This window comes from Beta vulgaris, chromosome 5 (genome assembly GCF_026745355.1).
Source record: "Beta vulgaris subsp. vulgaris cultivar EL10 chromosome 5, EL10.2, whole genome shotgun sequence".
NCBI lineage: Eukaryota > Viridiplantae > Streptophyta > Magnoliopsida > Caryophyllales > Amaranthaceae > Beta > Beta vulgaris.
This window is the reverse complement of record NC_079206.1, coordinates 63955667-63980141: the sequence shown is the minus strand read 5'-3', so window position 1 is coordinate 63980141 and position 24475 is coordinate 63955667. Positions and strand designations below refer to the sequence as shown.

General features: G+C 34.0%; 2 protein-coding genes across 12 annotated transcripts; one reads left to right on the top strand and one right to left on the bottom strand.

Moving 5' to 3' along the window:
* Positions 1 to 471: 471 nt before the first annotated feature.
* On the bottom strand, positions 472 to 6916 carry LOC104894478 (ribonuclease 2). Its single transcript, XM_010680721.4, has 9 exons — positions 6586 to 6916; positions 5280 to 5308; positions 5101 to 5174; positions 4805 to 4906; positions 4687 to 4690; positions 3842 to 3933; positions 3513 to 3674; positions 1794 to 1893; positions 472 to 809 (listed from the first exon to the last, which is right to left on the bottom strand). The coding sequence occupies exons 1-9, from the start codon at positions 6789 to 6791 to the stop codon at positions 766 to 768; spliced, it is 813 nt and encodes a 270-aa protein (XP_010679023.1). The 5' UTR covers positions 6792 to 6916; the 3' UTR covers positions 472 to 765.
* A 3263-nt stretch (positions 6917 to 10179) lies between these two features.
* Positions 10180 to 22830, top strand: LOC104894475 (mediator of RNA polymerase II transcription subunit 19a). 11 transcript variants are annotated; one of them, XM_048644011.1, is made up of 11 exons: positions 10181 to 10434; positions 12941 to 13025; positions 13696 to 13766; positions 15574 to 15863; positions 16752 to 16985; positions 17072 to 17128; positions 17328 to 17387; positions 17552 to 17688; positions 21485 to 21557; positions 21731 to 21795; positions 22445 to 22830. In XM_048644011.1, exons 3-8 carry the CDS (start codon positions 13736 to 13738, stop codon positions 17600 to 17602), a joined length of 723 nt encoding a protein of 240 aa, XP_048499968.1. In that variant the 5' UTR covers positions 10181 to 10434; positions 12941 to 13025; positions 13696 to 13735; the 3' UTR covers positions 17603 to 17688; positions 21485 to 21557; positions 21731 to 21795; positions 22445 to 22830. The 11 variants fall into 11 exon arrangements, with proteins under 11 accessions (XP_057251265.1, XP_048499966.1, XP_048499968.1 ...); XM_019249760.3 differs by lacking the exon at positions 22445 to 22830 and adding an exon at positions 22273 to 22376; XM_048644010.2 differs by lacking the exon at positions 21485 to 21557.
* The last annotated feature ends 1645 nt before the right edge of the window (positions 22831 to 24475 follow it).

Genomic DNA, 24475 nt, shown 5'->3' with positions numbered 1-24475 from the left:
TAAAGTTTGACCCACTTAAAATGAAGTAGACACTATATTATGGGACGGAGGGAGTATCATATAGATAGAATTATTATTTCTAGCCTATTCTCTCCATCTTATTTTTAGTTTAGTTACAATTGAATTCAGGCTCCGTTTGGCCGTGTGTAAAATATTGCTATCCATTCCACTTTCCACTGCTACTAATATTATCTTTCAGAAGTGAAAATAGGAAGATATATTACACACAATAATTCTGATAACATTTATATGTAAGTGGTCAGGTACTCAGGTTGTTGGTTGTTACTTTTCAGCCTAAACACCTCCATTTTTTTCACACTGATGTTGCAAACCATATTAGTTTTATATTACCAAATCTCTAATTTTGTTTGTAGATTTTTGTGGTTTTATCCACTCCAATTTCTTTTCACAAGACCTCATCTTTATTGACACTTCACAGTAACTCAGTAATGGCGTGCCTTCAACTGTTAGTTTGATGCTCAAATTTTGATTCTGCTATAGTTCAGATTCGCACCAAATTATTGTACAACATATTCATTAAGTTACAAAGATTTGACTAGATAAATGTGTTGTAACTACAACCTATACATCATTTCATAGCCACACATGAGATATGACATATGAGTAGACAAGTAGTAGTTGCCAAGATTTCCTATGCGAAGTACTGCATGACGAGCAAGGACATTAGCTGTTGAATTTAGATGCTACAGCGTATAGTCTCAGCACTTCGGTGGCATTTCAACTGCATCTCGCAGAGCTCCGGTATCAGATTGAGTTTGATCTAAACCCCGCTCCAAATTTAGTTAACCCTGTTCAATGACAAAAGAAGTTGTTTAGCCACGGCCCAAAGCACCACACAATCAACTAATTATGCAAGGGTATCATTGCTGCGAATAAATCACAGCATGGAAGGACACCATAACTCATAAGTATTACTCCCTCCGTCCCATAATATAGTGCCTATTTCATTTTTGGTGGGTCAAACTTTAAAATCTTTGACCGAATATTCTCATTTGTATATATAAAAAACATATTCATGTGGGATCTTGTTAGATTCGTCTCAATGTGTAGTTTCATAATATCAACTTTTATTATTTTTTATTAATACGGAATGGAAGATATTAAAGGTCAAAGTTACGTCTTGGAAACCGTATAAAAAAGAAACAAGCACTATATTATGGGACGGAGGGAGTAAATAAGTAACTATAGGCATACCCTCCCATTGGGTTTTCGGGTTTTCATGAGAGAGGAAATGTAATAAATAATTATCAAAAAGGGATCCAATTTGAAAAACTTAAGACTCTTTATATCCATCTAGACAATAATGAGATACTTCTGTATTGAATGTAGAGACTGGTAGCAGGAACTCTCCATATACAATCACTAGCATTTAGGTAGTATGAAAACCATGTGGGGTTGTCCCAAGTTTCTGAAATAGAATTTAGATAGTATCCAAGGATGTGGTATGGGCATGAACTAGGATTACCCCGAGCAGAGGCTGATTCAATAGACTATAACAAGAAACCATTGTAAATGAGAGTCGATTTAGTCCATTTTAGTCCCAAATGGACAATAAACAAACTATGACTCTTTCAACTCAGACGTTGAACAGCACAAAGTTGTGACATCCTAAAATTGCAATTAAGTTTAAGTTACACATTCGTATATACTGCATTGGCAGTTTGCCTTGTCAGTTATGTAACATCAGTTCAGAGTTCATTAAGATATATTCAGCACATGCCCAATACAATTTGAAGAACATTTATATACTATAATAAAGATGGAGAACTCACCAAAGGAATCGTAAGTTGGCAAGCTGACATACTTTGGACAAGCCTTATTTGAAGAACCCACCTTTGCTTCAACTCTAGCGTGAGTTGCACAGTCTCGAGGCTGCATATCATCAAAACTTTGAAGTTAGATCTGCATGAAAATTGAAAAGATTGATATGTAATGCAGACATATATTTGAGAGAGAAGGATATGTCTAAGACAATTTATCCAACACTTGATACAGAAAATGTTTTTTCTTATGTATATGCTCCCTTTTTTCAGTATCAAGAGGTTTTCATTTCGACAGCAATGCCAAAGCCTTTATCCCAGAGACAATCTGCAGCATGTAACAAATATTGGGACTTTACCCATAATGTAATTTATTCAGCGCTGTTTTCACCCAAAAAAAAAAAAACGTTATCCCGAAATATGGGGATGCATGAAAGCAAGAAATGATACCATGTGGTCGTTGTTCATCCACCAAGATTTTTTCCTCTATTCTTTTCTATCTAGTATACATAAATAACGCTCCATCCGTATCAAGTTTGGTCTCCCTAATTGGGTGCAACCAACGTAGATAGTTTTTCCTTATGGGCTTATGGCCTTATCTTGTCCTCGATATCTGGAACTCTAACATTCACATGTATCTCTTCATTCCAATTTCCTTTGGCCTATAAATTAACAATTAATTAATATTTGAAGAGTGTTTTACAATTTAAGTAATTAATTGAGTTTCACTTATAATTGAGCCAGTGCCATAATCATTTCTTATAAGTGTTATCCTTCCTTTGCTACAAATCACTTGTTCCCTTAGTTCATTTATCATATTCTTTATTTGATTCTGGGGTAAAGGGGTTTGAACAAAAACCTGTATTGTGTGACCTGTGAGTGAAGCTAAGAGACGAAGGGAGAAGGCTTCAAGTGAAGTCAAGAGAACAACAAGAGTTAAGGGAATTGTTGTTGGGATTTGACTTTGTTGAGAAACTCAGGTGTTGGCCAAGTGTAACAGGTTGTTCCTTGGTGTTTGGTCCATTATAGTAAAAGAATTGATTTTTAAATCCCTTGTGGTCGAGGTTCTTACTACCTATTTAACCTGGCGTGGTTTTTCTCGTAAAATTTCTTGTGCCTTTAATTACTTTGGTCCTTGAGTAATTTTATAAATTCTGCAAAGAGTAAGCTTTTTTCTCACACCACTATTCTCCTCCTCTATTATACTGTTCTTATTGAAACAACATCCTCCATTTATCCTTAATCTGTTCATTTTGGACTAGGATCAATTGGTTCTTAACGCTCAGGCACTTCTTTATACTAAGATTCTTGGGCATCACCTTTCTTTTTCTACCTTATAACGATCTAATTTACCATCTCTCGAGTCTAGTTCTTCTGAAGTTTATATTTTAGAAAAGGTAACAGTCTCCTTAAAATAAGCCTGAGTCATAGAACATAGCTGAAGAAACATACGAGAAGTTTTCTAGAACTGGATATTAAACAGTAAATTTAGCTAAAAATTCCTCCACTAATCTTTTAAGAGCTAAGTGAACTATGGTGAAAATTCACCAAGTACCTCACTACAGACTGTTGATCTATTGCATCTTTACACATTATACATGGTTTAAATTAAAATTATATGTAAGGATAATAAATGTACATGAATACAACTGTTGATATGAAGAACCAATCAAATATGAGAAAATTGGAGAGGGTCAAGACTCAAGAACATGAACAATGATCTGAGCTAACCTTGAAATCCTTATAAAAACACAAATGAAGTTCCTCAATGGCATCACCCGAGCAAACTACCGTAGGTGATTGGTGGAAAGCATTTTCAATAGCAGATATAATCCCACCAAGAGGGTATTTTTCGGAGTTTGATGGCACATATCCAGCTTCACTCAGCACTTCCTGCAATTGTGCATCAAAATTTACTAGCGATTAAGTTAATGAACCAGAAAGGATAGGAGCTAATAGAAAAAAAAGATCATACATGATAAGAAAATTTGGAACGAATTTTCAGCACAACATAAGAAGTTAATGAGAAATTCCGCATACATATCCGCCAAAGCACTCACTGTGACATTATATTTGAAGTAGAGGTTGAGTACTGTCAAGAAATAATTATACTCATCTCCTGTAACCGGAGAAGCACAAGTCCCATGCTTTCCTGAGAGATGCATCCCATCACATACAAGGAGGAAAATGTTAGGGTAACAATGGAATTCAAATTTTAAAATGAAAATCTGGAAACTTTACTTGCATGTCCTCTGGATGCTTTTTCAGTTATAAAAATATCTCAATTTTCAGTTAGAAAAATATCTCATTTTTCAGTTCTATGCATCATACTAGACTATTACACGCATGTGCCTCAGTACTAACCCAGTATTTCATGGTAAAAGAAGTAGACATTAATTTAATGAATTATATGATTTAATCTACTATAGTTCCAACTTCCAACTTCCAACTTCCAACTTCCAACTTCCAACTTCCAAGTGTGGTCCAGTATGACTCTTATATCTGATCCAGTATCAAACAGCAATAACAACCCAGGTCGAACCCATTGAATGACCCCATATTATAACATTAAACTTCATCTCTATTAGGAGTTAGGACCAATTGCTGGTGCGGCACTTGCACAAAGGGCATAAATTAGAGGGCAAACAGTAAGCACCAAGTACTTATTATATTCAACATACTTTGTAATTGATTACATCTAATGCAGACGAAAAAATGGATCTTTAACAACTAGCAAGTAAGTGTTGGAGGCGAGAAGCTTTTTGGACTCTTTGCAAGTCAAAATTAGTATAGCTCTCTATTCAACACATACAGTTGTTGCTCCAACTTAGCAGTTAGTAGTACAGATGAAAAAAAAATGAGAGCTTAACAAGAGGGGTGCAAGAAAAGAGCCAAAGATACTCACCCCACTGCGATGTGTAGCAACCAGGCACCACAAGTATACAAAAGAAAAGCTGTCAGAAACATAATATGGAAAGAGATATTAGCAGGTTTTAGTTTGATGAGTAATAAATGATAACCACCTCATGCTCCCAAAATGATCCTTTGTGTCCGTGACATGATGATGGTGAACCACAGCTTAGAGATGGCCAATACTCATCTAGTACATCGCGCAAAGTTGAGATCTAGAAGCCAGAAAAAATAGGAAAGAGTCGTGAATTGTCAAATTATGATCATATTTTCCACTTATCATATATTTTAAGTCCATGTTATCATGAGAAGAAGGAAAACACTATCAAACATGTGGAATAAGAAATTTGCTATTCATTAGAAGTATTATGAGTCTATGAGTGTGATGGTCATATTTGAAGATGATTACCTCATTTATGTCAAAATCAGCGTTAGTGCAGCAAGAAGGCCAACTTCCATCATTGTAGTCAGGCCAAAGACCGTCTGCAGTGAATGCAGCCATTTAAACATATTCAACATTTCATATTTAGAAGCATAAATATAAACATATAAAATGTCTCTGGCATAGTAGTATTATAGTAAACTTACGGATTGTGAAGTGAGTTGGAGGACCATCTCTGGAAGAAAAGGAAGGCAGAAACAGATTGTGAGTTTCTGGTAGTAAACTTCATAACGGGAAACAGGTAAATAGTCTCTCAACATTATCATTTGTTTTTAACTTGCTAATTTTACACTATGTACCATCCATCTCTCAAGGAATAACAATAATCCACAGCGTTATTATGAGGTGCGACATTGATTTTAGCATCATTATAGAGGGATCTATTAAATGCCTCTTATCTACTAGATGCATTCCAATATGGTGGCCACAATTCTAGCTCCAATTAAACAATGATATTGACAATTATTCCACGAGATAGGTGTAATAAATTAAAAGGCTGATCTAGATCTTCAAAATATTTTTACTTGCAGCACCTCTAAATTAACTACGGTCTAGCTTTCTTACCAGATAAATGAAAAGTATATACTTGCTTTTTTCCGTTCTTATCTTAAGTATTCATTTCCTCTAACCTCAGGGTAAACCCTTATTTTCTTCTATGCTAAGAAGTCTCAGTACATTCATATCAATGTTTTTTGCTAAATCACAATCAAGGAAACTACATGATTGTTTAGAATGTACTTTAATCATCGATGAAATTCATGATCTCTAGTCCCTCTTCTTTGACGGATTTCAGACTCTCGTGGAAAATCCACAATTGAAGGTGTCATTTTCTACATCTATCAAATGTGACACTCATCCATGGCAATCTATGTTTGGCCCAAACTATACACTTATCCTTAAACATGAGTTGGAAATTAATTAAAATTATGCCACGCTATCGATTTGTCCGATGTAAAATCAATTACAATGAAGCTCCAAAAATGGGAATATATTTCCAAATCTCAATGCTATCAGCTAAACTTTGAACTCATAAATCGTTAACCTTAACTAATGTCAAATCGGACAATCACTTCTGGATATCTCCAATTTTACCTGTACTTAACACAATTCTATAATTTTAAAAAATTAAAAAACGTTGACTTGAAGGAAAAATGAAATAAATAACCTTCTTTATCTCTCATTTATAATAAACTACATAGAATAAAATACATTAATTCAGATTATCTTGTATTCTTTCCTAAATTTATTAATTACACGAACGAAACATAATAAATGCGTTCATATAATAAATTCTTCAAATTAGTTACAAAATCAGATGCAAAATACTCCAATAAATTCAACAATCAATCTCTCAATCAAACACCAGGTGCATCAAACTCCAATAGTCCAATGCAATCAATCAATCAATCAATCAATTCGTATCGAAAAGTAGAAAGAGTTTGAAATAATTACCGTCGGCAACAGCCGTTTTTTTTACAGCACTTGTGAGTGTTCCTGCAGTAGGTGCCGGGCCATTGAAGAGCTAAATTGAAGTAATCGAATTCTCTCTGCTTGCTAATTTCGAGGCCGCCATTAACGCCAATGAAGCTTGCAGTAGAAGCAACGAAGAATGCGATGATGAGATGAGAGAGAATAGAAATGACGGAGACTGAAACCATTACTGCTTGAATGAAGGTTGACGATGATTGAAAATTTATTGATTTCAAGGTGTTGTTATATAAAGTTGTTTATCAGTGTGGAGATAAGTTGTTGCGTAATAAAACTTGGTAGGATATTCGGTAGTTACTAGTTAGATACTTTTGTTAACTTCTTAAACTGAAACTCCTACTTTACTGATCTTCCAACCTGGAAATTTTTAAAAAAAAAAAAAAAAAACTCATTTGCTAAATAACGCCCTATAATTTTCTATTAATGCCATAAATACGTATAATATTATTGTAAAGAAATTGTGCTTAACAAAAATAAGTTAAATTAAGCATTAATATACAATACATAAAGAAATTGTACTTAATAAAAATAAGTTAAATTCTCAAAAATAAGTCGAGGAGAACATAGTCTTAGAGTTGTACAGATGTGTAATGAACGATGAAGTAGCCAAAGATTTATGATCCATTCGAGTGTCTAATATAAATTGCATATATAATGAACTTCGACAAGTTTCAATAAGTTTAGATATGTTAAGTTCAGTTTCGTTACTACCATTTTTAGACTATATTTTTTTTTTGTTCCAATAGAGGTACAGTGATACCAAAACAAAAACCATTTTTGGACTATTGGATGTGCATTGACTTGTTTGCAAAGTCAACCAATTGATTTTGCACCAACAAGTTCACATAAATAAATGTGAAGAGAACACGTTATTAATCTCAATGTGTATTTTAAAAGTATCAAATAAAAAATACGTAGATGAGCTTTGTGAATAAGGAGCTATAGTATAGACTTCAAGTTTAGTTTCATATATTTTATTGGATTTTGTCTGAATTCTTTTGGTTATTTTGATCTGAATGTTTTTTTTTTTGGTTGATGCGAATTATTTTTATATGATTTGACTCTAAAAAGAAAAAATAATATGATTCGGTGAGAATTTTTCAGTTATGGTATGATCTAACTTGAGTACTCATGTGGTTGTACATAGAAGTGTTTCGTTGAAGTTGACACACAAAAGGGTTGGAAAGTCACACATGGTCCTTGTTAACAAGAAAGAAGTATATAAAATGTTAACAATCTTTGATAGTTTGTAAATCCGAAGATTGCATAGCTACATATATTCATAAGTTTTTAAATGAAGTACATTGCAAGGAGAGATAAATGGGGATCTGTTCTTGCAAGGGATGAGACTTGATCTCAGGAGCGTTGGGATCGAATGTGATGTCAACACCACTAGAATATCACCTATTGCTCTATAACTACACCTATTCATGTTCCCACTATAGCTCATGACCCATTTTTTTTTTGTTAATTATGCTCTTATACACAAGTTAAATACAAAAAATAAAAAATAAAACGAATTTTTCACCATATACCCAAGACAAATTTTTTTTATTCACCATATACCCTTGATTTTTCAAGATTTATCGTATACCCGTCAATTTCGTAATAATTCACCATATGCCCTTAATGATCAACGATTATCAACTTTTTTGATCATTAACCCCTGATTCCGTTACCAAATCCTAATTAACCCTTATTTGAGTCGTTAGTCTTAATTGAACACCAGTGAAACACCACAGATGACCCTTTTTAGCTCATTTTCTTCAGAACTCTTTTCCTTCTTTTTTGTATTGAGATGTTGTTTCAATGATAATATATTAGGGTAAATTAGTGAAATAGGGATTAAATAAGGTTTAGTAATGGAATTAAGGGTTAATGATAAAAAAATTGATAATTGTTAATTATTAAGGACACATGGCGAATTATCAAGAGATTAAGGGATATAAGGTGAATTTTGTAAACATCAAGGGTATATGGTGAATAAAAAAAATTGTTGGGAGTATATGGTGAAAAATCCATAAAAAACTCCTTATCGTTTATCATTACCATCCAATGAAATACATTTTAAAATAACTCAAATTACGTAGTAAAAGTTAAACTAGTTACATAAAGTAATATTCTTAGTTTGTCTATTCAAAATCACTTATATTATCTTCTTATCTAAAACTCTATATATGTATCATATATTATCCTCAGGGCCTATTCTTTTCGGCATAAAACAACTAGGACCGAGCTGAACCGAACTGATCTGAACTGAACTGAAATGAATAGTGATATGTGAGAGTAAAAGTATTGTCAAGAGTTGAACTGAACTGATCTGAACTGAACTGAAAATAAGTTGGGGAGAACAGGCCCTTATAAATTCTCCATTTTAAACTCACTTCTAAAAAACTCAGTTCATGGAACATTCGGGTTAGTTAGTCCATATTCCAAAAGCGATTTCCTTTATATATTCTGCATCTGTTTTTTTATAGATATTATACGGTAACTTGTATGGTTTGTTTAGTGTAAGAATTTGACCATCAATATTTTTAATTATTTAATATTACTTCATCTATTTCTTAATACTTGTATTATTTCATGTATGCATGTTATCCAATGCACTACTTCGTCCATATTAATATCTTTAATTGTATATAAGTAAAAATTGTAAAAAAGTTGATATTATAAAAGTATGCATTAGACGAATCAAATAAGATCACATTTGACTATGTTTATCTTATATATTTATTGTGAGAGAATATTGAATAAGGTTGGTTGATATATAGTGATTACTATGCAAATGCTGCAAGAATTAAAAAAGCGAATATTTATAAAAGTTGATATATAAAAATATACTTCTTTCGTTCTTTTTCTATTGCAACAATAGGATTTTTATACTATCCACTCACCACCCTTTAACTATCTATTGTGATTTTTCCCCTCAAAAAAAAAAAAAAAAAAAAAAAAAAAAAAAAAAAAAATCTATTGTGATTTTTACATAAAAAAAATATAGTCATGTGAGGTCTTAGCTTGTTAGATTCGTCTATATATATACTTCCAAATTTGAATAATTTTTACTAAAAAGATATTAAAGAAGTACCAAATTTGAATTTTTTTTTAAAAAAGATATTAAAGATACTAATAGCTAAGGACTAAAGTTGTGCATCGACAAGCGTGAAAACTAAATTGTTGCAGTAGAAAAAGAACAGAGAATATATATATATTGTGCAAGTTCAGTTTAATTCAAATCAGTTCAATCCAATTCAATTGTTTTATATGTCGAAGAGAATAAACCTACAAAAATTATTAAAAGAAACGGTCTATTTTAAATATAAAAGTTGACCTAGTCACTAGATAGATTAAACTAGTCAACGGAAAAATTAGCCTAATCCTTATTGGGCAAATTTTCTTTTTATTATTGGGCTAATTATTGACTAATTTTAATTTAAAAGTAGACGGTCTTTCACGAGATAAACTCTAAAGCCTACTAGTTTAGTAGTATAGATTTGATATGAGAATTCCCTTATTACCCTCAATTTTCCTCACCCCTCCATTAACAAACTAACGAAGAGAGAAGGGATAAATAAATAAATAAAAGAAAAGAAGATCGAGTCTCTAACCCTAACCCCTCTATTTCAATTTACAACTTTCTCTCTCTAGATTCATCTCTTCGAGCTTCCCTTCGAAAAGTCGACGAATCATCACACTCATTTTCAAATTCTGAGCAATCAAATTATTTTACCCTAATTTCAGGAATAGATAACAACTGTGAGAGAAAAAACTTCTTTCAACGAGATCGAGAACCCAGAACTTCCACGAAAATTGAAGGTTTGTTTACGAGTAATTTCAATACAAAATTTTTATGCTGAAAATCTGTATTTTAAGAGCAAAATTTGGAGAATATTTATTTATTCTTAATGGTTTCATGGTTAATTGCAATAAGAAATTTATAGATTTTGGAATTCAGCTGAAGTTAGTGAACCGCCATTATCAAAGATTTAAAGGACTGCTTTATTTCTAGGGTAAGGATAGTTCTTGAATTTTATAGTTGAGTTAGTTGAACTTAGAATTACAGTTGAAGTGTATGATGTATTTGAACATTTAGAATGCTAATTTGCTAAAGAGAGGATGTTGAGCATAATTCATTATTTCATTATGCATGATATCAGAATTTTACGGAGTTAAGGATTTTTGAGTTTGATGGCCTATTTGTTATATACTTCCGACTCGAGTTTAGGGCAAGGAAATCTTTTAACACTATCAATATGGATCTGGTACGGATAATTTAGTGTCATTTTACAAGAACAAAAAGATTGTTCAAACTATTGAGGGATAATACTTATGATCATTGGATAATTATGTTAGGGAAAAAGGGTTTTGTACTTAGGGAGATGAAGTTAGAATCTAGCATGGCATCCATTTGTGAGACTAAGTATTAGATAATGTTTTTACTTTTTTTTTTTTTTTATCGATAATGAGAAGAATCATGGCAAGATACTTAATTTTGAATCAACTACCACAAGAGGCAAGAATTACCAAGTGGCAGCTTCTTATAACATCATAATTATTTATGAAGTTCTTAACAGAAGGATATTATGAATACGTCATGGTATCTCACAATAATTGACTCTTAAAACCTTAGTCTTTGCCGCCATCTGGAGCGCCGCCAGCTTTCCCCCATATTTCCTACCACTATCGCCAATAAGTAGCCTGCTAGGTCTGGCTGATGGCAGTTGTGGGTTTGTGGCGATGGCGGCTGGATGGTCGTTGGTCGAGCCTGGAGGCCAGAGGGAGTATCATTGTTGGAGTTGATACCAAATAAGAATGTAATAATTGAGGAATACACCATTTGGAATTGAATAATTTGGGGTGTATCAAATAGAAATGTAAAACATATAGGGGTAGCATATAGATTTTCCTAATTTTTTTTTTTTTGCTAGGCAAAACAAGGTATCTTTTGTCATGAGCCATCTATCTCTCCTATAAGTTATAACTTTAATAGTATGTGAAGTTTATATCGAACCAGCATATACAGTCTTATTTATGTGTCTGTATTTTTTTTTTATCTTTATGAAGACATTTAAAGCGTACACCTACTTTCATTATCCTAGTAAATGCAGAAGAGAGACCGTAAAGACACTAAACATATGATGTTGAACTTATTTCTTGTATGTTGATGTTAATAATTAGTTGTTTGGGATCATTTTTGGTGAAAAACCTTTGTATTTTGTGATTCCAATGCGCCTTTAAAGGTGAAGGGAAGTTTTTTGGCTGTACTTCTGTTTATCCAACTTTGCCATATGGGTTCGAATGTTGGGAACTTTTACGAATCATGTTCAGAAATAGACATCTCAGATGTGTCAATATTGAAGGTGGTGTGTCGTATTACACGAACTCGAGACGAGATAAGAATAAATAATAAAGACATCTGTCGCAGGATTAGACTTTGGATTGACAGTGTTATCTAGTGGAAGATAAAGGGATCAGATTGGGGTAGCTTTGACATATCCAATGCCGGCATCAGGGTGCACGGTTTTGAGTATTTAGTATGTAATATTGAAATGTTAAGAGCAGTCGAGGACTCGAGGTGGACTAAGGATTACGTGGATGGAAGGATTAAAGAGGATAGGTAATAATTGGGTATACAGGTTCATATTGCAGTTAATAGGGGCGAGTGGAGGAAATTGATTTATGCAAATGACTGATGGGATGACATGTGGAGAGAATGCTCTTGCTGGTTGTTGATCATCTGTTATTGCTCTTACTTGTGATCACTGATCTAATTGGTGTTTCCTATGGAGACCAGTTTTGTTTATAGTTGTTGGTCCGGTGCATTGAGCCTTGATTTATGTGATGCAGCCACTTTGTGCATAGTGTGTTTTGGTTGTGCTCCTATGATCTGTACTATCTAGTAGAAGTCAAAATGTGGGGTTGTTTAAAACTCGGTGGCCCTCCAGCACCAAGTTTTACCATATCCCTTTCCTTTTATTTTATTTTTGTCTGTCATGAGTGTTTTAATTGGTAGTGTCCCTTTTCTGAGACAAGTGCAAGTTTATTCTCCACTGTGCATGCTAGTTTGATTCGATAATATTTTGTATTTTCCTTCTGTGAGTTGCAACCTGGGGAGGGGGGGGGGGTTGCTGGTGTTTAAAATCTTTCGTAAATAAAAAGGGATTTTACTTGATTACTCTTTCCAGCCAAACAGATAATCTTTTTTCTTTTTTTTCTTCTTCAGCTAATTGAGTGAAATAACCTTTTAAATATTCACTTGCGTAATTTTTTTCTTTATCAAGGAATGCAATATAAATTTATTTATCTGTTATTCTTCTGGTAGGTGGCTATTGGTTTGGGGCAATTTGAAAAGGTGAAGCTCGAGGCCATTCTCTCCACTGGGCACACATTTTACTTTTTTTCTTAAGGTGATTGATGCAATATCTTGTGAAGTTTGCATGGGCTTGTCTGTAATGCATGATGTAAAATGCATCTTTATAGATTTGCAGGTGGAAAATTTAAGAAAATCTAACATATTATCTTTATTGGTTAATGATACAAATTACCTTTTGGTATGCTATGTTGCTTCTTCGTTCCGGGAATGAAATCCACTCACCCTCATTGCCCCGCATGCCCGTTCCATTGGCTCCCACATATTGCATGTACCTTTTTTTTTTGTTGGGTCAAACTTGTTGATGGTGGTGTTTAGCAGAGAACAATGCATTCATCGACTTTAAAGGAGATTGAGCATTTCATTCATTGCCTTTACTTCTTGAATAATGAGGGTCATTCTCGTGAATGTGAAATAAACTAGTAGTCTTATTTTGTATTTGCTGTTTAGTTTCAAAATTAAAGGCGTTTTTGGATAATACCGCGCGGGGGGGGGGGGGGGGGAGGGTAGGGGAAGGAATAAGTGAGTTTTGCATTTTGCCTTAACCATGTCTGACCGTATACATTTAAAAGTAAACAAAAGATCGGCACTTGCTTAACTTGTATAGTTGCGTTGCTCTTTCTGCTGTTGTTAGTTTTTGTAACAGTGTCTAAATTGAAACTGTTTCAATCTGTTTTTAATACTGCGTCTGAATTCTATATGTACAGTTTGGAGAGGATGGTCCACCACACTTAGAGATGTTGATTAATGGATTCTGAAGGCAAGAAGTTTGGAAGAGGTAAAATTATCAGATTGATCTTCAATTGTCAGTCAATGTGTATTTTTATTGTTTGTATGTAGTAACAAGAGAAACAATCAGCTAGAGTGGGGATGCTACTGTAGATGGAGGGCTGGGTAGGAAACATTGCATATCATCTTTACCCTTGTTGGCTGATGAACTTATGTAGTTGAGGAGTTCTTTCTCTTTGACCCTCTTTTCATATTCATGCTAACTTTAGGAATATACAAGTTGACATAGTATGGGCGTTTTTAAATCTGTATATCTGGTTAAGTTTACTGATGCTATTTGCTAGTCCAAGTTACCAAGTTTTTGTGATCTAACTCTGAATCGTGTGGGTTCAAATAAATCAGAATAACGTTGTCTCGGATTGCAACATCACATCTTCTGTACAGGATGTATTGTGACACACAGCAGACTAATATCTTGCAAACTGCGATCAGCTATTTGCTTATAATAGATGATAAGAGTTTTGGTATTCTGCTAGTGAATTGTGTGCTTAAAGTTGCAGGATGCTGAATTTTCTTGCCGTGATAGTGGGTCCCTACGTTACTCCGACACCCTATTCAACCTCGCGTGTCGACTCGACACGACGCGCGACACGCCTGGAAATGGGTGTCGATACCCGTATCGAAAAAGTGTCGCCTACCGACACCCATTTGACAAAAGTAAAAAGAAAAACGCAGAGAAAAGGGTGAAAATATACCTATTTTGTTGAATTCTCTTCAAAATTTGAAATTTAGGGTTTACCTTGTAAACCCTAGATCTGCTAATTAAGGTCGAATTACACGAAATTTTTTCATACTTTATTAGGGCTTTTACTCAGGAGGTTAAGCCGCACAGAATGGTATGCGTGAGAAGAGATGAAGAGAGAAGAGACATCATTGGCGGCTGTCGGCTGCCGGCGACAGAGAGGAGCACTCAATTGATTTTGCTTCGAAGACGAAGAGCCGTGTATTTTTTCTTTCTGGTGAAGAATTAAGAGATGGGATATTTTTGTTATGGGCCTCTGTGCACATTGAAAGCAAAAGTACTGCATGCTTTGTAATTTTGTATGGACACCTCATTTGGGCCCAGGTGGCTTTTACTTTAAAGCAAAAGTACTGCCTACTTTAAAGCAAAGTGTTATTGTTTAATATAAAAACAAAAAAGTATAATAGTATAAATTTCCTAAATATATTAGTATTGATTTTATTTTTATTAAAATAAAGTGTCGGAAATTTTTTTTCCGACACTTTCAATCATTGACGTGTCTAGAATATTGGTCAAGACACTCTATTGACCGTGTCGGAGTGTCGGCCAAATATTTGGAGTAGGGTGTCGGATCCTCCGATCCCTACTTGGATACGACACCCATCTGTGTCGGAGTAACATAGGTGGGTCCCCATTTTATCAAGTTTCGGTTGGGTATTTCATGTATTATCATATCCTTATAGTTTGGTTGGATAGAGGTACTATGAAGGAAAATGAGTGAAGAGAGGACGGATTTACTTTCCCTTGTCTGGATTCGACTTTTACGGAAGGGGAAGGAGTTGGAAGGACTCAATTTCTTCCCCTCTTGATAAACCAAATTCATCCATTGTTGTATGATTTGGAAGGAATATGCAAGCTCACTCTTTCGACCTCTATCATTCCTATCAGACAAAGTGTTAGTGATTGTGGCCCTGATTTAAGGGGCATGTAACTTGTTGATGTACTGATTCTTATTTGATTTTAATCGCTTACTGTTTCTGCTGAATCCTGATGCAATTTGGCTGCTTGTTGCTCTCTTTTTTTCTTGCTTATGTTTCATTTGCTTTGGTTTCAGGTCCGAGAGAGCTAACAGGTGCTGTTGATCTGATAAGTCACTACAAGTTGTTACCACATCACGAGTTTTTCTGCAAAAAGTCTCTTCCTGTTTCTGTTGCAGATACCCACTACCTCCACAATGTGGTCGGCGATACAGAAATTAGGAAGGGAGAAGGAATGCAGTTAGATCAGTTAATACAAAATCCATCATATTCACAGGATGGAAATACACGCATACGACCCTTTGATTTAGATGTTCTTAGACAAGCCTTTCATCTAAGGGAAACAACCCCTGTTGAGTTGCCTTCTGTGAGTAATCTTTTTCCTCCCACACCTCCTCCCCAGAATTGAAATTTCAGTGGTGGATCTTGGATCAATGGTTAAATGCCACTTTGTTTTCAAATAGTTAATGAAAACCTTATTTTTGTTAAAGTCTCTTATTCTATCTTCCCCCCAAATGTGAATTTGTGATCTCCACTAAGAAATTGGATGTTATTGTTGATGAAGAGAGGGTTTTCTGATAAATACATTCTGCTGACCTGCTTCTGCTTTTAAAGTTGAACTTGAAATATACTGCCTCCGTTTTTTTTTTCCTATTGCAACAATGTGTTTGGGTACGTTTTTAAGTAAGTGGAAAAAATGGATAGTTTAGCATAAAGATACCCCTTTAATGAACTAGAGTATGAGAGAAAATAATTCTTAATAAAGTAAAAGCAACTTTATAAGGCAAAGTGTGTAATTAATAATGGTTTTAGTAAGATAAAGTAAGGGTAATGTTGTCAACTAAAGTAGTTTTTTACCGAAAGTGGTAATTGTGTAATAGAAAAAGAACGGAGGAAGTATATCATTTTTCACTGGCAAATGATTGAGAAAATGTTTTTCGGTTGGAAGAGGTTTTTGGACACTTCCTATTTTGGGACAAAATCTGAAGTTTTGATTACAATCTTATCTACTCCGAAGAAGTTTCTTGACTTCCTATTTTGGGACAAAAGCTAGAGTTTTGATTGCAATCTTATATTCTCCGAAGAAGCTTCTGTGGCAACTGGTTTTGCTTTTGAAAAGCAATGATGGCAATATTTCCTTCTTCCGTTCTTTGCTTGATTGCTTCTGCTTTGTATCTTATCTTGAAGAGTATAATTTGACAGTTGTGTCTTTGTGTATTCTTCATTTAAGTATTACATCTCATGTATCCTTTAGGTAGAAAAGGGGATGCCTACAATTGCCGGAAAATCTAAAAGCGAGTCAAAAGACAAGGAGAGAAAACACAAAAAACATAAGGACAGGGACAAAGAGAAGGATAGAGAGCATAAGAAGCACAAACACCGCCATAAAGACCGGAGCAAGGACAAGGACAAGGACAAGGAAAAGAAGAAGGATAAAAGTGGACACCAGGATTCTGGTGGTGAACCTTCGAAGAAACACCATGATAAGGTTTGTACATGTTTATATCTTCTGAAATTGGCATTTGATGATATGACCCATCTGTGAATAGGCTCATCACTGTCTGATGTTGACAGCTAATGCCTTACATGGGGATTGGGGAGTTTCAATCAAAATCGCAATCGGGTGTTGAAGTAATGTTTTACATATTGCGTTTTACTTTTTTGGCTGCTTAGTTGGTTTCTGGAATAAGTAATTATCTGTTCGCTCCGCGAAAAAATAATTTTATATTGCTGCTAACCATCCTTTTGCTAGAATGATTGCTAGTAATATTCTCTTGTATTCCATAGATTTTCTACTGACTTCTAATAATTCTATCTCCCTTGATTGCAGAAGAGGAAGCATGATGGTGATGAAGATGTTAATGACATTCATAGACATAAAAAGAGTAAGGTAATATTCATGGTGTCATTTCACTGTCTGTTCACTTGGACCCAGTTTCTTTTGCTTGGGGGTCTGAATTTGCACTTGTTACTTTATGCGACAGCAAGAATCTTTGTTAATGTGCTTTTGTGCTCATGTATTGAGCCTATTGCTTTTTGACTGAACTGTCTCAGCATAATCGCTCAAAAATAGATGAGATGGGTGCAATAAAGGTTGCTGGGTGAGACGTTTGCTGGTAGTTTTGTTGATTTTATTGTTCTCAGATGTTGGGACTTTCAAGGAGTCGATTACTTCCATGCAATCAATTGAGGTATTTTCTTGTATTCTACTCATAGTTTATGTTAGTTGATTTGTATTACGACGTTTGTTTTTGGGGGACGTTTTTGTAGTAAATGATTTTGCTGTAGGCATTCTAGCTATTTAGTTTAAATTCAATGTGTGATTCATCAGCACACTAAGCCTTACTGTGCATGATTTTTGTGGTGTTGCAAATGCCTTTTGGTATGATGTCTTTGTTAGTACTAGGGAATTAAATCTTGGTCATTCCTTTGTAGAATGGCCGAGTTACAACAGAACTGGGAGTTGCCATCTATGATGCCCATAATACAATCCCCAGTTAATAATCGTGTCATTTTTGCCGCATTGTTTGTTATTAATGGTGACTCACTGTGTTGGATTGTTTATATGTCTGCTCTTTTGTCAAAATTTCCCATGAGAAAGAGAGGAAAAATTATATTTTCTCCGTTTCAAATTATTTGCAACACCTACCTTTTTTTGAAGTTTCAAATTGGTTGTAATATTAATATAGGAATGAGTTCTCTGTATTTCTCTCCTCGTCATTTAGGTCGCGCTTTTTATTTTCCAGTGATTGATATTCAGTACTAGACAAAACTAGTCAATGCCATTGGAAAGTCAAGAAAGTTATGATTTTTTGTGATTTCATGTTAATTTTTATTTGTTGGAATAATAGCGATTGCTTCCATGGTGGACCCCCCCCCCCCTCCAAACTCGAAATGGTATGCCGATCGAGTAATAATTGGCACTAAATTTGGAGTCTTTATGAAGCACCAAAGGGTAACTTGGTCTTCCTTAAAACTACCAGGTTTATATAAGGTGTTCAATAAACTCCAAAATTGTCCTTTGATTTTTAGTCATAAAATAATTCCTTAAACCGCCTTACTCAAGATTTTAGTTTTTGCAAATATGTAATTTGCTCGCTTAGCCATCAAATGAAATACTCCTTTTGTATTTTTTTTGTTTTCTTGTTTTGACAGTGTGCGTTTGTCAATGCACTTTTTTGACCTTAAATATATATATATATATATAAATATATATTATTATAATATATATATATATATATAATATATATATATATATATATATATATATATTATTATTACATATGAGTAAAAATTATGACGATTCAACATTAATAAAGTACTCATTGAGACGAATCAAATAAGATCACACATTTTTTTTTAATAAAGGAAATAAACAACTAGGGAGGATCCTAAGACGCGGGCCAACCTAAAGTGAATAGTGAATACTAACCCTAAAGTGAATGACTATATTTTTTCTTATATATTGAGAAGAATATAGAAGATTCTTTTTTATAGTGAATAGTGTCAAGATTATTAGTGAGCAAACTAAAAAAATAAAGATGAAGTACTAGTATTTTTTTTTTTGAGTCATTATATGTGAGTTTATGAAATATATAAAAAACAAGTGAAAAGGTTTAGTGTATATGCCTTTTATTCACACTTCGTTTACTCACCTAATATTAAAAGAATTGGCAATATTACTGTGTTGAACGAACTGTTTTGACTCAATTTAATCGAACTTATCTTGAGTTATATTGGAACTTATTTTATAAGGTGTTACAATTTGTTGGAACTTATTAAAATTTATTTTAACTTATTGGAACTTATCTTTTTTAGAAATAAGTCAAAATAAGTTGAACATAACATAATCTAACTGATATTTTTGGTTGCAACTGCTTTTTGCTAATTGAAACAGATGCTTTCTGATCTCTATTGTATCCCTCTTGTGTACTTAACTGATTTTTAAGGACAGAATGTTTTTGCTTACTAGATTGGGCTTCCATTGAAAAAAACTGATTTGTTAGTGAATATTATCTTTCGAAGTGGAAGTGGGTAGGGCCTTAATTGTATATCAAATAAGAAGATGAGTTATATAATGGCTGAAAAGGATTTTTACTTCTCAGTTAGTGATTAATGTTTCATTTGATGTTAGAGTTGCAGCAGTTGTATTGGCTCAAAAAGACAAGTTTGAACTCCTCTTCCTCTCCCCCTCCCTCAATCAGACTTACCTATGATACCCCAAATATATTTAATATTTTCTAAGACTTCATAGTTTAGTGTATCTTATGCATTATGGTGGCTTTGGCGGCTAGAAAATACTGTGGTATACTGATTTATGATAAAAATCCATCCAAAACCTGTCCTATGTGAGTTGGGATAAAATCATCTCCACTTTAATGAAAGAAATGTGTGTTAAACCTTTTATGTTGACCAACAATACATGATTTGTTCTTTTCAACTTATTACACCAAGTTTCAACAAAAATAAGTTAAGTTTGACTAAAATAAATCACGTTTAGCAAAAATAAAATTGAGTAGAACAATACCTATGGGCATATATATGATTTAGAGCGTGGGATGCATTCTCACTTAAGTAACTATCAGCCTATCACTCTTTCTAAATCCCTCGTTAAAAACTTCTTTCCGTTCTTTAGGCTTCTTCATGTTTAGGTTATGTTCTATTCAACCTATTTTAGAGATGTTTAGACTAGTTCATATAAGTTAAGTTCATATTAGCTCCAATAAATTCAAACACCTTATAAAAATAAATTTCAATAAGTTCAGCTAAGTTTTAATAAGTTAAGTTCATATGAAATCAAATTGATCAGACCCTTAGTATGTGTTGTAATGCAAACTTGCTTTTGTAAACTCTCCTATCTAAATGTATCCTCAATCCAAACCCACCCTAGCTTTAGGGGATCACATTACACCAAGCTGATGGCTAAGTTGTTCCATGTCTCATTGTTTGGACCTAAATTTGCTAATTATTGTGCTAATGTCGATGCAAATTTGTATATAACAAAAAAGGTCATACTCCCTGTCTTTTAATCTTTGCTTCACTTGCATTTTACATATATATTAAGAAGAGAGAAATTGGTAAAGAGGAAAGAAAAAATGGTTGTGAGCCAAAACTTTTAGTGGAAATGTAGAGATGATTTTTTTTACCAAATATAGAAGGAGCAAAGTTTTTTGGACCAATGAAAAGGAAATGGGGGAAAATTTTGGGGCACAAGGAGTAGCTTACATTGGCATCGCTTGATCCACTTTCTTCATATAGCCCCAAGTAGTTTCCTCCGAATCCTTACCTTTAAATGTGCTTTCTTCGAGCACTACCATTAGGGGTAAACCAAGTTTCCGCGTGCATTTGTATTTAGTGTCCTACATGTTTATAATGCCTTGAACCTTCTGAATAAAAGCTCAGCAAAATTTTGGTAATGGTGAAGTGAACACATCCATGCTAAATGAGGTATATTCCACATTTATCTCTTCTGCTTTTAGTTATCAGATATGATAGGCAGAGAAAAATACGCCTTGCATCCCTGATTAGAGATTAGTTGCCAATAGCTATTTAGGCAAAGATTTGTTTGAAAGCAGAGAGGATGAAGTGGGTGGGTAGGTGTAAAACCCAAAAATGGAGAAACGATGGAGTGAAAAAATTGCTAAAAGGGTGTGGCAAATAAATTGGGATAATCCAAAAAGGAAACTATGGCAATCTGGAATGCTGGAGATGCATTGTTTTGTATAAGTATCAAGCAGTTGCAAGTCTGGGCTCAATGCCATAATTTTGGAACTCTTTGTCCTGATCATCATTTATGCGGACTATTGATTGATTCTTCTGCTATCTTGCTTGAGAGTTATCTTGACAATATGAATTAAAATATTTCATAGTTGGGAATATGATGTGCGTGTTAAGTTTTGATCTATATGGCCACCGTGCCTTTTGCCTCTGGGAGTTAGTATTATTTCTCTGTTTGGCCAATATTCCTCATTGCACTATTTTTTTCAGTTGGCCAGTGTAGACACTTATTTTGACTTCTAGGTATGATATGGAGCCGTAGGCGGTGCTATTTAGCATTGAGGTCAGATTAGCTCATACATACAATTTATTTGGAGTCTAGCTCTGCTATATTATCTTTACTCGCCTTGTACTGCGGCTTATGGGAATCTATGGATTTTGACCGTCATCTCATGACAAAATCGTCTGCTGTTTGATATGCACAATATGATGCTTCCTCTTATTCTTGGACTGCAGAATATTTGTTGAGTTGAGGATTGTGTGGAAGGCGAACTCCTTGTGGAAGAATGTATGGATTGAAGGTACAGATTGCTGGTGGTGAAATGTCATGTATCATCTAAAGGTCCCCCATATATTATTGCTAGTAACCCCTATCAAATTCTGATCATTTTGTTTTCAGTTTATATGGCGCATTGGAAATTCCCAACTCTTGTCCATTATGATAACGTTTCTTCTTTCTAGAGGTCCAAACTTGAGCACTCTTACCATGCTGAGTTAGTTAGTACTTGTCGCTGGGATGTAGACAAGGTTAGGATTGGGTAGAAGTGCTAATGTGTTCCTCCTTTACTTCTTACTTGCAGGAAAGTGTCTTGTCTTTTTAATTATTGTCGTATTGTTTAAACAGGTAGGTAGATGTTAAGGGTAGGCTTGCGTGTATCTTAATTAATCTATCTCTAGTCATGAATGGTGAAATATTCTTTGTAAATTATATTATCAAAATGGAAGAACGGGTTCACTGAAAAAATAGAATTGATTGTAGAAGCCACTGCCTTGTGTAGGTGACTGAGACTGATAACTATCGAGCCTCTCTATAAAGCCTCCTGTAAGATGTGAAGATCTTTTGTATTTCAACAAGTGTTAGATCAATCAAATCATTTTTGCATCTTTGGTTTCAGAAAATCGTGTGATTTTAGACGAGCTTAAACCTTGAATGTCTTCTGATTCTGTTAGGAATAGCTGGATATGCTACTGTGAGTTTGATGTTGAGTAAAACAGGACTGTGTTTGAAGCTGGCGGATCTAGAATTCCTTGTGCTTGTTCAATAGAATGTCGTAATTAAGCGAATGGTTTGATTATTTACATAATTTTCATGATGATGTATCTCCATGTTTCCTCACTGATCTTTTTACCACTAAAGTCACCACTTAGAGATGTGGTTGTTGAGTGGTAGTAAAAGCCAACAAAAGAAAGCATTTACTTGGAAGTAGAGATGTATTACCTTGACAATTGTATGCAATATTCAAAGTAAAGTTGCATACAAATTTATTGCTATTTTTTCAATTTTTGATCGTGTCGAACGAGCCATTGAATGTATGATAATGTCTTGTAATTATTAATGTGATACTTGCAAAATGGGTAAGGTGTTGTATAATGTTCTCCGGGGAACCTTTGTTGTCCAGATGGCCTTTTTCGTCAACTCTGACACTTGTGTCTGATCTGTGATACGTGATTATAGTATGTCATTTCGTACAATATGACAAATTGATTTACAATGAACTCTTTGTTACTGCTTTGTCGACTCTTGCTGCATTAGGGCATAGGTGGAGGTAATTGTTGTACAGGAGCAGGGAATGTTCTTCACCTCGTGGTCCATATTATGCATCTATTTGTTAAAACTTTATGTAAATATGGGCATTTCACTTGCCACTTTTTAGGATGTGCCAATAATGTCCATTTTGCTCTTTTTAGTACAACCTCTAGTTCTAAATACACGCAACATTAGAAATTTTGCACTATTTAAATGCTAATTTGATAGCATTTCAAAGTTAGTATTTTCTATATAAATATAAATGCTTTCATATAATATGCTGTGGGATTAGTCAAATGTCGGAAAATATTTGTCAATGCAAGAATGATGTCTTGAGGTTTCTTCTGACAATGTTTTTAAGGTTTTAAGTTTTTTTTGGGTTTTAAGGTCTTTCTAAAAAAAATTAAAAGGTTTTAGTCGATAAGTTGCTTATAAAATGTTGTCTTTTGACATACTTTTCATTGTTTTATAAGGTTTTTTTTAATTGATGATTAAATATATTAACAATAAAGTAGTGAATTAACATATTCAAAAGTCGACATATTGTATGTATTTGGAAACAGAGTAAATATGTACTAAAGGTGATCATTGTGGGAATATGCTTGTGTGCATATGTCAAAAATAGCTCGTCTTGAGTTAGTTATTGGGGGCAAAAATAACCATCACAATGTTGGATATCCTACGTAGTACATCAAACTATATCCAATCAATCAAAATATGTTACATTTGCAGTTGTGGGTTATTGTTCATTGTTTAGATAGAAAATAGGTTAATTTGTAGATGCAAAAGAGTAGAGATGTTAAAACCATAATCTAAGCTGTTTGCAGAAAAAAACTGGTTAATAAACACGAATCATAGACTCACAGCTGTTGTTGCATGTGAAGATAGATAACAACAAGAAGAAGAAAGCAACTTGTGGATTCTTTCTTGTCCAACTCAAATGATTGGGACATTTTTTTGGTTCATGGCCATGTTAACTGTGGTGTGAATGTGTGATGTTTATATACGTCAACTTCATCTTTAGTCTATCCAGACGTATTTGTTGGTTTGTGCCTCAGATTGGGGGTACTGCTAATTTATGATGCCTGATTTGACCCGTTTATTAGGTTGTTATTGAGGTAACACAATCAACTTGGACCACATTAGATATACTGCATGTTAGGTTTATTCTGTGACATAATTCAGTTGCAATTGCTCTGCATTAGTGAAGGCTAATGAATTGATATTACTCTCTCGATCTAAAGTTAATAGTAAGTATCTTGAGTAACATACCTATTTAGTGGGTAGATGAAGCACGAGATATAAGGATTGTCGAGTTGGATTTTATTTATTATTAATGTCTATTTTCAGTGAGTAATTTTTCTCCTTACTAATGTTTTGTTAATTTTATGAACAAAAATATCACCTTTATTCTACTCATGAATAAATAAATCATCACTATACCTCTTATTATT

Excerpts from the sequence above, each read along its gene's own strand:
- LOC104894478 (XM_010680721.4), bottom strand. The coding sequence starts at position 6,791 with ATGGTTTCAGTCTCCGTCATTTCTATTCTCTCTCATCTCATCATCGCA. Across the intron at positions 5,309-6,585 it reads AAAAACGGCTGTTGCCGACG|AGATGGTCCTCCAACTCACT; the intron begins GTAATTATTTCA and ends CTTTTCTTCCAG. Across the intron at positions 810-1,793 it reads GCCAACTTACGATTCCTTTG|GGTTAACTAAATTTGGAGCG; the intron begins GTGAGTTCTCCA and ends GTCATTGAACAG.
- LOC104894475 (XM_048644010.2), top strand. The coding sequence starts at position 13,736 with ATGGATTCTGAAGGCAAGAAGTTTGGAAGAG. Across the intron at positions 13,767-15,573 it reads AGGCAAGAAGTTTGGAAGAG|GTCCGAGAGAGCTAACAGGT; the intron begins GTAAAATTATCA and ends CTTTGGTTTCAG. Across the intron at positions 17,388-17,551 it reads ATAGACATAAAAAGAGTAAG|CATAATCGCTCAAAAATAGA; the intron begins GTAATATTCATG and ends GAACTGTCTCAG.